The 14,417-nt window shown below is 57.4% G+C and overlaps 2 protein-coding genes across 2 annotated transcripts in view; one reads left to right on the top strand and one right to left on the bottom strand.

Moving 5' to 3' along the window:
- Positions 1–14,417, top strand: part of LOC148659592 (uncharacterized) — a 19,514-nt gene extending 5,097 nt beyond the window's left edge. Inside the window, exons 4-6 of the mRNA XM_088637394.1 lie at positions 858–987; positions 2,939–9,424; positions 9,758–14,417. Of these exons, the coding sequence (XP_088493520.1) occupies positions 858–987; positions 2,939–2,955 (147 nt within the window). The 3' untranslated portion in view covers positions 2,956–9,424; positions 9,758–14,417. The remainder of the gene's footprint in view (positions 1–857; positions 988–2,938; positions 9,425–9,757) is intronic.
- LOC148659587 (ceramide synthase-like) overlaps positions 33–14,417 on the bottom strand; it is a 164,848-nt gene continuing 150,463 nt past the window's right edge. The window contains exon 7 of the mRNA XM_088637370.1: positions 33–495. The gene's annotated coding sequence lies outside the window, so the exon portion shown is untranslated. The remainder of the gene's footprint in view (positions 496–14,417) is intronic.

Below are 14,417 nucleotides of genomic sequence, written 5' to 3'. Positions count from 1 at the left end.
TGCAGTGTTAATGTACTGGAGTGTCCAGTCAGTGTGTCTGTATTAACCCCTCTCCCTCTCTGTGCAGTGTTAATGTACTGGAGTGTCCAGTCAGTGTGTCTGTATTAACCCCTCTCTCTCTCTCAGTGCAGTGTTAATGTACTGGAGTGTCCAGTAAGTGTGTCTGTATTAACCCCTCTCTCTCTCTCAGTGCAGTGTTAATGTACTGGAGTGTCCAGTCAGTGTGTCTGTATTAACCCCTCTCTCTCTCAGTGCAGTGTTAATGTACTGGAGTGTTCAGTCAGTGTGTCTGTATTAACCCCTCTCTCTCTCTCAGTGCAGTGTTAATGTACTGGAGTGTCCAGTCAGTGTGTCTGTATTAACCCCTCTCTCTCAGTGCAGTGTTAATGTACTGGAGTGTGCAGTCAGTGTGTCTGTATTAACCCCTCTCTCTCTCTCAGTGCAGTGTTAATGTACTGGAGTGTCCAGTCAGTGTGTGTATTAACCCCTCTCTCTCTCAGTGCAGTGTTAATGTACTGGAGTGTCCAGTCAGTGTGTCTGTATTAACCCCTCTCTCTCTCAGTGCAGTGTTAATGTACTGGAGTGTCCAGTCAGTGTGCCTGTATTAACCCCTCTCTCTCTCAGTGCAGTGTTAATGTACTGGAGTGTCCAGTCAGTGTGTGTATTAACCCCTCTCTCTCTCAGTGCAGTGTTAATGTACTGGAGTGTCAGTCAGTGTGTCTGTATTAACCCCTCTCTCTCTCTCAGTGCAGTGTTAATGTACTGGAGTGTCCAGTCAGTGTGTGTGTATTAACCCCTCTCTCTCTCAGTGCAGTGTTAATGTACTGGAGTGTCAGTCAGTGTCCTCTCGCCCTCAGTCCAGGAACAGTCTCCTCCAGGGGGATGTCGATGGCGCTCGGAGGCTTGGCCGGGTGGCGAAGCTGCTCAGTGTGGTGTCTCTGGTTGGCGGGATTCTGATCATCATTGCCTGCATCATCAACTGGGGCAGTGAGTCTGTGTTTTCTCTCTCTGTCTGTCTCTCTCTCTGTCAGTCTCTCAGTCGGTCTGTCAGTCCTTGTCTATTTGTTCATTAACCTGTTTCAGTTTCCTTTTCTGTCGATGTTCTAGTGTTTGAGTGTGAGAGTGTTTGTGAGTGGGTGTGTGAGCGTGCGAGTGAGCGTACGAGTGTGTGCGAGTCAGTGTGAGTGAGCGTGAAATGTGTAAGAATGTGAGGGAGTGTATGAATGTGGGAAAGTGTGAGTGTGAGTATGAGAGCGAGAGTGAGTGTGTGAGTATGAGAGTGAGTGTGTGAGTATGAGTGGGAGAGTGAGTATGAGAGTGAGAGTGAGTGTGTGAAGATGTGAGGGTGAGTGTGTGTGAGTATGAGTGTGTCTGAGTGTGTGAGTTTGAGAGTGAGTGTGAGTGAGCGTGTGAGTATGTGAGTGAGTGTGAAATGTGTGAGAATGTGAGGGAGTGTGTGAGCGTGGTAAAGTGTGAGTGTGAGTGTGCGAGTATGAGAGTGAGTGTGCGAGTATGAGAGTGAGTGTGAGTATGAGAGTGAGAGTGAGTGTGTGTGAGTATGAGAGTGAGTGTGTGTGAGAGTGAAATGTGTGAGAATGTGAGGGAGTGTGTGAGCGTGGGAAAGTGTGAGCATGAGTGAGTGTGCGAGAGTGAGTGTGTGTGAGTGTGCATGTGAGTTAGTTTGGAAGTGTAAGTGTGAGGATTGTGCGAGTGTGCTAGTGAACGTTTGAGTGTGTGGGAGTCAGTGTGAGTGTGCGAGTATGAGAGTGATAGTGAGTGTGTGAATATGTGAATGTGTGTGAGTATGAGAGTGAGAGTGAGTGTGTGAGAGTATGAGTGGGAGAGTGAGTGTGTGAGAGTATGAGGGTGAGTGTGTGAGTGAATGTGAGAGGGTGAGTATGAGTGTGTGAGTGAATGTGAGAGGGTGAGTATGAGTGAGTGAGTGTGTGAGAGGGTGAGTATGAGTATGAGTGAATGTGAGAGGGTGAGTATGAGTGAGTGAGTGAATGCGAGAGAGTGAGTATGAGTGAGTGTGTGAGAGGGTGAGTGTGAGTGAGTGTGTGAGAGGGTGAGTGTGAGTGAGTGTGTGAGAGGGTGAGTATGAGTGTGAGTGAATGCGAGAGGGTGAGTATGAGTGAGTGAGTGAATGCGAGAGAGTGAGTATGAGTGATTGAGTGAATGTGAGAGGGTATGAGTGTGAGTGAATGTGAGAGGGTGAGTATGAGTGTGAGTGAATGTGAGAGGGTGAGTATGAGTGTGTGAGTGAATGTGAGAGGGTGAGTATGAGTGTGAGTGAATGCGAGAGGGTGAGTATGAGTGAGTGAGTGAATGCGAGAGAGTGAGTATGAGTGAGTGAGTGAATGTGAGAGGGTATGAGTGTGAGTGAATGTGAGAGGGTGAGTATGAGTGTGAGTGAATGTGAGAGGGTGAGTATGAGTGTGTGAGTGAATGTGAGAGGGTGAGTATGAGTGAGTGAGTGAATGTGAGAGGGTGAGTATGAGTGAGTGAGTGAATGTGAGAGGGTGAGTATGAGTGAATGTGAGAGGGTGAGTATGAGTGAGTGAGTGAATGTGAGAGGGTGAGTATGAGTGTGTGAGTGAATGTGAGAGGGTGAGTATGAGTGTGTGAGTGAATGTGAGAGGGTGAGTATGAGTGTGAGTGAATGTGAGAGGGTGAGTATGAGTGAGTGAGTGAATGTGAGAGGGTGAGTATGAGTGTGAGTGAATGTGAGAGGGTGAGTATGAGTGTGTGAGTGAATGTGAGAGGGTGAGTATGAGTGAGTGAGTGAATGTGAGAGGGTGAGTATGAGTGTGTGAGTGAATGTGAGAGGGTGAGTATGAGTGTGTGAGTGAATGTGCTGTTATCTGTAATATTTGTGTTGATTTTGAGGTATTAATTTTCTCTGCCCCCCCTCCTCTCCTCTGTTTACATCTCCCAGTTATTTTAAAATCCTGAACTGTATCAGTCAGCAGCTCTGACTGGGTCCAGAGTCTACAGAAACTACAGCAGCAACATCGACTCGACCATTTCACCGCTTCAGAGATCCACTCCACCAGATCCCTGGGTCTGCGGATCCACTGGATCCCCTGAAGTGGACCTTGCCCTGTATCACCAGCCCACTGCTGAGCCGCCAGCCCGTCACTGGATCGCCGGGGATCGCCGGGTACCGGTTCTGGGACCCATCCACAGGTGACCCAGTGGATCCCCTTCAGAAGCACAGAGATCCGCCCTCAGGCAGCTGCAGGAAGGAGCTCGGCTGATCCGGATGGCCTGGGGACTGTGGTGCAGTTTGGGTGGCTCTGGCTTCTGTGATTCGGTGATCGGCTGGCAGAGAAATCATCTGACCTCCTCTGAACTAGTGACCTTACCCCTGAGCAGCCCAGACTGACTCTCCCCAGACTGAGCGCACCCCAGAACTGGACCTACGAAGGACGCACACTGACACCGACTGATCGCCTTAACTCTGATGCTGCACCCTCACACACACACTCTCACACCAGCGCACAAGCCTCTCTCCAATCCCTGGTCCTAGATCCCAGATCCCAGATCCCAGATCCCTGATTCCATTCACTCCAGGTCTAATTCCAGTTTTCTCCCCTCACACACACTGTCACACCAGTGCACATCTCTCTCCAGTTTCTGATCCCTGATCCCAGATTCCCAATTCCGGATCCCATTCACTCCAGATTGAATCCCAGTTTTTCTCCCTACACAAACACTCTCACACCAGCGCACAAGACTCTTTCCGATATCCGATCTCTGCTACCTGATCCTAGATCCCATGTCCCAGATCCCAGATCCTGGACATGTATCTTATTCACTCCAGATCTAATCCCGGTTTTCTCCCTACACACACACACACTCACACACTCACACCAGCGCACAAGACTCTCTCCGATCTTTGCTACCTGATCTTAGATCCCAGGTCCCAGGTCCCAGGTCCCGGATCCCGGATCCCGGATCCTGCATCCAGATCTAATCCCGGTTTTCTCCCTACACACACACACACTCACACCAGCGCTCAAGACTCTCTCTGATCACTGATCTCCAATCTCTGCTACCTGATCTTAGATCCCAGGTCCCAGATCCCAGATCCAATTCACTCCACACACACTTTCTCCCTACACACACACTCTCACACCAGCGCCCAAGCCTCCCAGATCTCTGCTCCCAGATCCCAGATCCCGATCCCGTTCCAGACCAGGCCTGGCCCTTGACGTTCCTCCCTGGGGCTGGTGGGGTGCCTGGGAGAGGAGCGCGGGGCGCAGGGCTGAGGGACGAGGAGAGAGAGAGGCAGCGAGACATGGAATCACTGCCCACTCAACCAATCACTCAACCAGTCTTCGTTGATCCACAGGAAACAAAGCTCTGGTCTAATGACACGGGATCACTGTCCAGTCAATCACACAGTTGATCAGTTGTCGATGGAGCAATTCAAATGAAAGATGAATGTCATCCTGCTGGAACAGCAGTAATCCCAGCAGGACAGGAGACACAGTGAGAGAGAGATCACAGAGACTCCCTCAGTAATAAACACAAAGCAGAACAGGAGACACAGGGAGAGAGAGAAGATCACAGACTCCCTCAGTAATACACACACACAGCAGGACAGGAGACACAGTGAGAGAGAGGATATCACAGAGAATCCCTCAGTAATACACACACACAGCAGGACAGGAGACACAATGAGAGAGAGGAGATCACAGAGACTCCCTCAGTGAGACACACACACAGTGGACAGGAGACACAGTGAGAGAGAGGAGATCACAGAGACTCCCTCAGTGACACACACACACAGTGGACAGGAGACACAGTGATGAAATGCTGCATGATGTTTACACAGAGATCCAGCAGGATGTGATTGCCGAGATCACCCTCTTGTTTACAAACCCCAGGACGGGGACCCCGACCGGAGACGGGGGACGGAACGGGGGGCGATCCGCCCGGAGTTGTGTGTGCGAACGTCTCGGGGGGCTGGAGGCTGACCCCCCAGTCCCGACACACTCGGCCAAAATCCATCCCCGGTCCCAGTCCAGACCAGACAGTATACTTCCGTGCCAAAAGTGATCGTGTGTGTGTGTGTGTGTGTGTGTGTGTGTGTGTGTGTGTGTGTGTGTGTGTGTGTGTGTGTGTGTGTGTGTGTGTGTTTCAGGGCGTCTTTTGATAAATTTCTGCACAACTTTTTATCCTAGCTTCTGAAAAACACAAGTGTACAGGAAGAGACAGAGTGGAGCAGAGTGTACAGGACACACACACAGATACACACACACAACACACAGACACAAACACACAACACACAGACACAAACAGATATAGCACACAGATACACAACACACAGAGAAATACACAGACAGCTACACAGTCAGATACACAACACAGACAGATACACAACACACAGACAGATACATAAACAGATACACAACAAATAGGCGCACACAGACAGATACACAACACACACACACACACACACACACACACACACACACACACACAGGCAATGCATGTGTGGCGATGCATGTGTATGCTTGGAGCTGTACCAGAACCGGACCCGATAGTGGACCCAATACTGTGTCTGTTACCAGAACCGATATCGGAACCAGTACTGGACCTGATAGCGGACCCGATATTGGACCCAATACCGGACCTGGCACTGGACCTGATACTGGACATGTAACCGGACCTAATACTGGGCCTGATACCGGACATCTTACCGGGCCTGATACCGGGCCCGCGTGGACGAGCTCCCGGCGCTGCTCCCAGAACCCCCTGCTTGTCGTTGTGCTCCGTGGCGGTGCTGCTGTCTGTGTGCGCCACTCCTGTCCCTGCGGCGCCGGTCGGGTCGGGCCCCAGCTCTCCCCCAGCATGTTTACAGTCTTCTTCTGATCCGATCAGCCGCCCTCACTGCAGCCTGAGGCCACGCCGGGACTCCCCCGCGGACGGACAGCGAGCACGAGAAACACTCGCCGTCGGTCAACCTCCCTCGGACCGGACCGGGCTGTGGAGCTGTGTTACAGTCCTGTGTGGGGGAGGGGTTGGCGTGAGTCCTGTGTGGGAGAAGGGTTGGCGTGAGTGTGAGTCCTGTGTGGGAGAGGGGTTGGCGTGAGTGTGAGTCCTGTGTGGGAGAGGGGTTGGCGTGAGTGTGAGTCCTGTGTGGGAGAGGGGTTGGCGTGAGTGTGAGTCCTGTGTGGGAGAGGGGTTGGCGTGAGTGTGAGTCCTGTGTGGGGAGGGGTTGGCGTGAGTGTGAGTCCTGTGTGGGAGAGGGGTTGGCGTGAGTGTGAGTCCTGTGTGGGGAGGGGTTGGCGTGAGTGTGAGTCCTGTGTGGGGAGGGGTTGGCGTGAGTGTGAGTCCTGTGTGGGAGAGGGGTTGGCGTGAGTGTGAGTCCTGTGTGGGGAGGGGTTGGCGTGAGTGTGAGTCCTGTGTGGGGAGGGGTTGGCGTGAGTGTGAGTCCTGTGTGGGAGAGGGGTTGGCGTGAGTGTGAGTCCTGTGTGGGGAGGGGTTGGCGTGAGTGTGAGTCCTGTGTGGGAGAAGGGTTGGCGTGAGTGTGAGTCCTGTGTGGGAGAGAGGTTGGCGTGAGTGTGAGTCCTGTGTGGGGGAGGGGTTGGCGTGAGTGTGAGTCCTGTGTGGGAGAGGGGTTGGCGTGAGTGTGAGTCCTGTGTGGGAGAGGGGTTGGCGTGAGTGTGAGTCCTGTGTGGGGAGGGGTTGGCGTGAGTGTGAGTCCTGTGTGGGAGAGGGGTTGGCGTGAGTGTGAGTCCTGTGTGGGAGAGGGGTTGGCGTGAGTGTGAGTCCTGTGTGGGGAGGGGTTGGCGTGAGTGTGAGTCCTGTGTGGGAGAGGGGTTGGCGTGAGTGTGAGTCCTGTGTGGGGAGGGGTTGGCGTGAGTCCTGTGTGGGAGAAGGGTTGGCGTGAGTGTGAGTCCTGTGTGGGGAGGGGTTGGCGTGAGTGTGAGTCCTGTGTGGGGAGGGGTTGGCGTGAGTGTGAGTCCTGTGTGGGAGAGGGGTTGGCGTGAGTGTGAGTCCTGTGTGGGAGAGGGGTTGGCGTGAGTATGAGTCCTGTGTGGGAGAGGGGTTGGCGTGAGTCCTGTGTGGGAGAGGGGTTGGCGTGAGCGTGAGTCCTGTGTGGGAGAGGGGTTGGCGTGAGTGTGAGTCCTGTGTGGGAGAGGGGTTGACGTGAGTCCTGTGTGGGGGAGGGGTTGGCGTGAGTGTGAGTCCTGTGTGGGAGAGGGGTTGGCGTGAGTGTGAGTCCTGTGTGGGAGAGGGGTTGGCGTGAGTGTGAGTCCTGTGTGGGAGAGGGGTTGGCGTGAGTCCTGTGTGGGAGAGGGGTTGGCGTGAGTGTGAGTCCTGTGTGGGGGAGGGGTTGGCGTGAGTGTGAGTCCTGTGTGGGAGAGGGGTTGGCGTGAGTGTGAGTCCTGTGTGGGAGAGGGGTTGGCGTGAGTGTGAGTCCTGTGTGAGAGGGGGGTTGGCGTGGGTGTGAGTCCTGTGTGGGAGAGGGGTTGGCGTGAGTGTGAGTCCTGTGTGGGGAGGGGTTGGCGTGAGTGTGAGTCCTGTGTGGGAGAGGGGTTGGCGTGAGTGTGAGTCCTGTGTGGGAGAGGGGTTGGCGTGAGTGTGAGTCCTGTGTGGGAGAAAGGTTGGCGTGAGTATGAGTCCTGTGTGGGAGAGGGGTTGGCGTGAGTCCTGTGTGGGAGAGGGGTTGGCGTGAGTGTGAGTCCTGTGTGGGAGAGGGGTTGGCGTGAGTGTGAGTCCTGTGTGGGAGAGGGGTTGGCGTGAGTGTGAGTCCTGTGTGGGAGAGGGGTTGGCGTGAGTGTGAGTCCTGTGTGGGAGAGGGGTTGGCGTGAGTGTGAGTCCTGTGTGGGGGAGGGGTTGGCGTGAGTGTGAGTCCTGTGTGGGGGAGGGGTTGGCGTGAGTGTGAGTCCTGTGTGGGAGAGGGGTTGGCGTGAGTGTGAGTCCTGTGTGAGAGGGGGGTTGGCGTGAGTGTGAGTCCTGTGTGGGAGAGGGGTTGGCGTGAGTCCTGTGTGGGAGAGGGGTTGGCGTGAGTGTGAGTCCTGTGTGGGAGAGGGGTTGGCGTGAGTGTGAGTCCTGTGTGGGAGAGGGGTTGGCGTGAGTCCTGTGTGGGGAGGGGTTGGCGTGAGTGTGAGTCCTGTGTGGGAGAGGGGTTGGCGTGAGTGTGAGTCCTGTGTGGGAGAGGGGTTGGCGTGAGTGTGAGTCCTGTGTGGGAGAGGGGTTGGCGTGAGTGTGAGTCCTGTGTGGGAGAGGGGTTGGCGTGAGTGTGAGTCCTGTGTGGGAGAGGGGTTGGCGTGAGTGTGAGTCCTGTGTGGGGAGGGGTTGGCGTGAGTGTGAGTCCTGTGTGGGAGAGGGGTTGGCGTGAGTGTGAGTCCTGTGTGGGGGAGGGGTTGGCGTGAGTGTGAGTCCTGTGTGGGGGAGGGGTTGGCGTGAGTGTGAGTCCTGTGTGGGAGAGGGGTTGGCGTGAGTGTGAGTCCTGTGTGGGGAGGGGTTGGCGTGAGTGTGAGTCCTGTGTGGGAGAGGGGTTGGCGTGAGTCCTGTGTGGGGGAGGGGTTGGCGTGAGTGTGAGTCCTGTGTGGGAGAGGGGTTGGCGTGAGTGTGAGTCCTGTGTGGGGGAGGGGTTGGCGTGAGTGTGAGTCCTGTGTGGGAGAGGGGTTGGCGTGAGTGTGAGTCCTGTGTGGGAGAGGGGTTGGCGTGAGTGTGAGTCCTGTGTGGGAGAGGGGTTGGCGTGAGTGTGAGTCCTGTGTGGGAGAGGGGTTGGCGTGAGTGTGAGTCCTGTGTGGGGGAGGGGTTGGCGTGAGTGTGAGTCCTGTGTGGGAGAGGGGTTGGCGTGAGTGTGAGTCCTGTGTGGGGAGGGGTTGGCCTGAGTCCTGTGTGGGAGAGGGGTTGGCGTGAGTGTGAGTCCTGTGTGGGAGAGGGGTTGGCGTGAGTCCTGTGTGGGAGAGGGGTTGGCGTGAGTGTGAGTCCTGTGTGGGGAGGGGTTGGCGTGAGTGTGAGTCCTGTGTGGGAGAGGGGTTGGCGTGAGTGTGAGTCCTGTGTGGGAGAGGGGTTGGCGTGAGTGTGAGTCCTGTGTGGGGGAGGGGTTGGCGTGAGTGTGAGTCCTGTGTGGGAGAGGGGTTGGCGTGAGTGTGAGTCCTGTGTGGAGAGGGGTTGGCGTGAGTCCTGTGTGGGAGAGGGGTTGGCGTGAGTGTGAGTCCTGTGTGGGGAGGGGTTGGCGTGAGTGTGAGTCCTGTGTGGGAGAGGGGTTGGCGTGAGTGTGAGTCCTGTGTGGGAGAGGGGTTGGCGTGAGTGTGAGTCCTGTGTGGGAGAGGGGTTGGCGTGAGTGTGAGTCCTGTGTGGGAGAGGGGTTGGCGTGAGTGTGAGTCCTGTGTGGGAGAGGGGTTGGCGTGGGGGAGGGGTTGGCGTGAGTGTGAGTCCTGTGTGGAGAGGGGTTGGCGTGAGTCCTGTGTGGGAGAGGGGTTGGCGTGAGTGTGAGTCCTGTGTGGGGGAGGGGTTGGCGTGAGTGTGAGTCCTGTGTGGGAGAGGGGTTGGCGTGAGTGTGAGTCCTGTGTGGGAGAGGGGTTGGCGTGAGTGTGAGTCCTGTGTGAGAGGGGGGTTGGCGTGGGTGTGAGTCCTGTGTGGGAGAGGGGTTGGCGTGAGTGTGAGTCCTGTGTGGGGAGGGGTTGGCGTGAGTGTGAGTCCTGTGTGGGAGAGGGGTTGGCGTGAGTGTGAGTCCTGTGTGGGAGAGGGGTTGGCGTGAGTGTGAGTCCTGTGTGGGAGAAAGGTTGGCGTGAGTATGAGTCCTGTGTGGGAGAGGGGTTGGCGTGAGTCCTGTGTGGGAGAGGGGTTGGCGTGAGTGTGAGTCCTGTGTGGGAGAGGGGTTGGCGTGAGTGTGAGTCCTGTGTGGGAGAGGGGTTGGCGTGAGTGTGAGTCCTGTGTGGGAGAGGGGTTGGCGTGAGTGTGAGTCCTGTGTGGGAGAGGGGTTGGCGTGAGTGTGAGTCCTGTGTGGGGGAGGGGTTGGCGTGAGTGTGAGTCCTGTGTGGGGGAGGGGTTGGCGTGAGTGTGAGTCCTGTGTGGGAGAGGGGTTGGCGTGAGTGTGAGTCCTGTGTGAGAGGGGGGTTGGCGTGAGTGTGAGTCCTGTGTGGGAGAGGGGTTGGCGTGAGTCCTGTGTGGGAGAGGGGTTGGCGTGAGTGTGAGTCCTGTGTGGGAGAGGGGTTGGCGTGAGTGTGAGTCCTGTGTGGGAGAGGGGTTGGCGTGAGTCCTGTGTGGGGAGGGGTTGGCGTGAGTGTGAGTCCTGTGTGGGAGAGGGGTTGGCGTGAGTGTGAGTCCTGTGTGGGAGAGGGGTTGGCGTGAGTGTGAGTCCTGTGTGGGAGAGGGGTTGGCGTGAGTGTGAGTCCTGTGTGGGAGAGGGGTTGGCGTGAGTGTGAGTCCTGTGTGGGAGAGGGGTTGGCGTGAGTGTGAGTCCTGTGTGGGGAGGGGTTGGCGTGAGTGTGAGTCCTGTGTGGGAGAGGGGTTGGCGTGAGTGTGAGTCCTGTGTGGGGGAGGGGTTGGCGTGAGTGTGAGTCCTGTGTGGGGGAGGGGTTGGCGTGAGTGTGAGTCCTGTGTGGGAGAGGGGTTGGCGTGAGTGTGAGTCCTGTGTGGGGAGGGGTTGGCGTGAGTGTGAGTCCTGTGTGGGAGAGGGGTTGGCGTGAGTCCTGTGTGGGGGAGGGGTTGGCGTGAGTGTGAGTCCTGTGTGGGAGAGGGGTTGGCGTGAGTGTGAGTCCTGTGTGGGGGAGGGGTTGGCGTGAGTGTGAGTCCTGTGTGGGAGAGGGGTTGGCGTGAGTGTGAGTCCTGTGTGGGAGAGGGGTTGGCGTGAGTGTGAGTCCTGTGTGGGAGAGGGGTTGGCGTGAGTGTGAGTCCTGTGTGGGAGAGGGGTTGGCGTGAGTGTGAGTCCTGTGTGGGGGAGGGGTTGGCGTGAGTGTGAGTCCTGTGTGGGAGAGGGGTTGGCGTGAGTGTGAGTCCTGTGTGGGGAGGGGTTGGCCTGAGTCCTGTGTGGGAGAGGGGTTGGCGTGAGTGTGAGTCCTGTGTGGGAGAGGGGTTGGCGTGAGTCCTGTGTGGGAGAGGGGTTGGCGTGAGTGTGAGTCCTGTGTGGGGAGGGGTTGGCGTGAGTGTGAGTCCTGTGTGGGAGAGGGGTTGGCGTGAGTGTGAGTCCTGTGTGGGAGAGGGGTTGGCGTGAGTGTGAGTCCTGTGTGGGGGAGGGGTTGGCGTGAGTGTGAGTCCTGTGTGGGAGAGGGGTTGGCGTGAGTGTGAGTCCTGTGTGGAGAGGGGTTGGCGTGAGTCCTGTGTGGGAGAGGGGTTGGCGTGAGTGTGAGTCCTGTGTGGGGAGGGGTTGGCGTGAGTGTGAGTCCTGTGTGGGAGAGGGGTTGGCGTGAGTGTGAGTCCTGTGTGGGAGAGGGGTTGGCGTGAGTGTGAGTCCTGTGTGGGAGAGGGGTTGGCGTGAGTGTGAGTCCTGTGTGGGAGAGGGGTTGGCGTGAGTGTGAGTCCTGTGTGGGAGAGGGGTTGGCGTGGGGGAGGGGTTGGCGTGAGTGTGAGTCCTGTGTGGAGAGGGGTTGGCGTGAGTCCTGTGTGGGAGAGGGGTTGGCATGAGTCCTGTGTGGGAGAGGGGTTGGCGTGAGTGTGAGTCCTGTGTGGGAGAGGGGTTGGCGTGAGTGTGAGTCCTGTGTGGGGAGGGGTTGGCGTGAGTGTGAGTCCTGTGTGGGGGAGGGGTTGGCGTGAGTGTGAGTCCTGTGTGGGAGAGGGGTTGGCGTGAGTGTGAGTCCTGTGTGGAGAGGGGTTGGCGTGAGTCCTGTGTGGGAGAGGGGTTGGCGTGAGTGTGAGTCCTGTGTGGGGAGGGGTTGGCGTGAGTGTGAGTCCTGTGTGGGGGAGGGGTTGGCGTGAGTCCTGTGTGGGAGAGGGGTTGGCGTGAGTGTGAGTCCTGTGTGGGAGAGGGGTTGGCGTGAGTGTGAGTCCTGTGTGGGAGAAGGGTTGGCGTGAGTGTGAGTCCTGTGTGGGGAGGGGTTGGCGTGAGTGTGAGTCCTGTGTGGGAGAGGGGTTGGCGTGAGTCCTGTGTGGGAGAGGGGTTGGCGTGAGTGTGAGTCCTGTGTGGGGGAGGGGTTGGCGTGAGTGTGAGTCCTGTGTGGGAGAGGGGTTGGCGTGAGCGTGAGTCCTGTGTGGGAGAGGGGTTGGCGTGAGTGTGAGTCCTGTGTGGGAGAGGGGTTGGCGTGAGTGTGAGTCCTGTGTGGGAGAAGGGTTGGCGTGAGTGTGAGTCCTGTGTGGGGAGGGGTTGGCGTGAGTGTGAGTCCTGTGTGGGAGAGGGGTTGGCGTGAGTCCTGTGTGGGGGAGGGGTTGGCGTGAGTGTGAGTCCTGTGTGGGGGAGGGGTTGGCGTGAGTCCTGTGTGGGAGATGGGTTGGCGTGAGTGTGAGTCCTGTGTGGGAGAAGGGTTGGCGTGAGTGTGAGTCCTGTGTGGGAGAGGGGTTGGCGTGAGTCCTGTGTGGGAGAGGGGTTGGCGTGAGTGTGAGTCCTGTGTGGGGGAGGGGTTGGCGTGAGTGTGAGTCCTGTGTGGGAGAGGGGTTGGCGTGAGTGTGAGTCCTGTGTGGGAGAGGGGTTGGCGTGAGTGTGAGTCCTGTGTGGGAGAGGGGTTGGCGTGAGTGTGAGTCCTGTGTGGGAGAGGGGTTGGCCTGAGTCCTGTGTGGGAGAGGGGTTGGCGTGAGTGTGAGTCCTGTGTGGGGGAGGGGTTGGCGTGAGTGTGAGTCCTGTGTGGGAGAAGGGTTGGCGTGAGTGTGAGTCCTGTGTGGGGAGGGGTTGGCGTGAGTGTGAGTCCTGTGTGGGAGAGGGGTTGGCGTGAGTGTGAGTCCTGTGTGAGAGGGGGGTTGGCGTGAGTGTGAGTCCTGTGTGGGAGAGGGGTTGGCGTGAGTGTGAGTCCTGTGTGGGAGAGGGGTTGGCGTGAGTGTGAGTCCTGTGTGAGAGGGGGGTTGGCGTGAGTGTGAGTCCTGTGTGGGAGAGGGGTTGGCGTGAGTGTGAGTCCTGTGTGGGAGAGGGGTTGGCGTGAGTGTGAGTCCTGTGTGGGAGAGGGGTTGGCGTGAGTGTGAGTCCTGTGTGGGAGAGGGGTTGGCGTGAGTGTGAGTCCTGTGTGGGAGAGGGGTTGGCGTGAGTGTGAGTCCTGTGTGGGAGAGGGGTTGGCGTGAGTGTGAGTCCTGTGTGGGAGAGGGGTTGGCGTGAGTGTGAGTCCTGTGTGGGAGAGGGGTTGGCGTGAGTGTGAGTCCTGTGTGGGAGAGGGGTTGGCGTGAGTGTGAGTCCTGTGTGGGAGAGGGGTTGGCGTGAGTGTGAGTCCTGTGTGGGGGAGGGGTTGGCGTGAGTGTGAGTCCTGTGTGGGAGAGGGGTTGGCGTGAGTGTGAGTCCTGTGTGGGAGAGGGGTTGGCGTGAGTGTGAGTCCTGTGTGGGAGAGGGGTTGGCGTGAGTGTGAGTCCTGTGTGGGAGAGGGGTTGGCGTGAGTGTGAGTCCTGTGTGGGAGAGGGGTTGGCGTGAGTGTGAGTCCTGTGTGGGAGAGGGGTTGGCGTGAGTCCTGTGTGGGAGAGGGGTTGGCGTGAGTCCTGTGTGGGAGAGGGGTTGGCGTGAGTGTGAGTCCTGTGTGGGAGAGGGGTTGGCGTGAGTGTGAGTCCTGTGTGGGAGAGGGGTTGGCCTGAGTCCTGTGTGGGAGAGGGGTTGGCGTGAGTGTGAGTCCTGTGTGGGGGAGGGGTTGGCGTGAGTGTGAGTCCTGTGTGGGAGAGGGGTTGGCGTGAGTGTGAGTCCTGTGTGGGAGAGGGGTTGGCGTGAGTGTGAGTCCTGTGTGGGGAGGGGTTGGCGTGAGTGTGAGTCCTGTGTGGGAGAGGGGTTGGCGTGAGTGTGAGTCCTGTGTGGGAGAGGGGTTGGCGTGAGTGTGAGTCCTGTGTGGGGGAGGGGTTGGCGTGAGTGTGAGTCCTGTGTGGGAGAAGGGTTGGCGTGAGTGTGAGTCCTGTGTGGGAGAGGGGTTGGTGTGAGTGTGAGTCCTGTGTGGGAGAGGGGTTGGCGTGACAGCGGGTGTTTCTGTACGGACATGTGCCCTCTTTGCCACAGCCATCATCCATCAAGAAAAACCTTCAAAAATGAGCACCAAAACGACGCCCCAGCATTCACACAGAGCGCCCCTGTTCTCACCAGGCAGAGATCCGCACAAGTTCAGCTCTGCGCTGTGGGTGTGGGAGGGTGGTAGGACTGCCGTTCGCCGGGGGGAGAGAGAGAGAGAGAGAGAGAGAGAGAGAGAGAAGTGATGAGACAAGGATACTTTTTCACGATGTTTGGTGGCCAGATTCACTCGCGTTTTGTAAAGTCTGCCGTCTGCCTATGCATGTGTTTTGCAACAACAATGTTTGGAAAGAGAAACTGTTTAATATATTAAATGCATGAAGAC

This window comes from Lepisosteus platostomus, chromosome 6, assembly GCF_059453375.1.
Source record: "Lepisosteus platostomus isolate fLepPlt1 chromosome 6, fLepPlt1.hap1, whole genome shotgun sequence".
NCBI classification, from domain to species: Eukaryota; Metazoa; Chordata; class Actinopteri; order Semionotiformes; family Lepisosteidae; genus Lepisosteus; species Lepisosteus platostomus.
The sequence above is the reverse complement of the archived record's forward strand: the minus strand, read 5'-3'. Positions and strand labels throughout refer to the sequence as shown.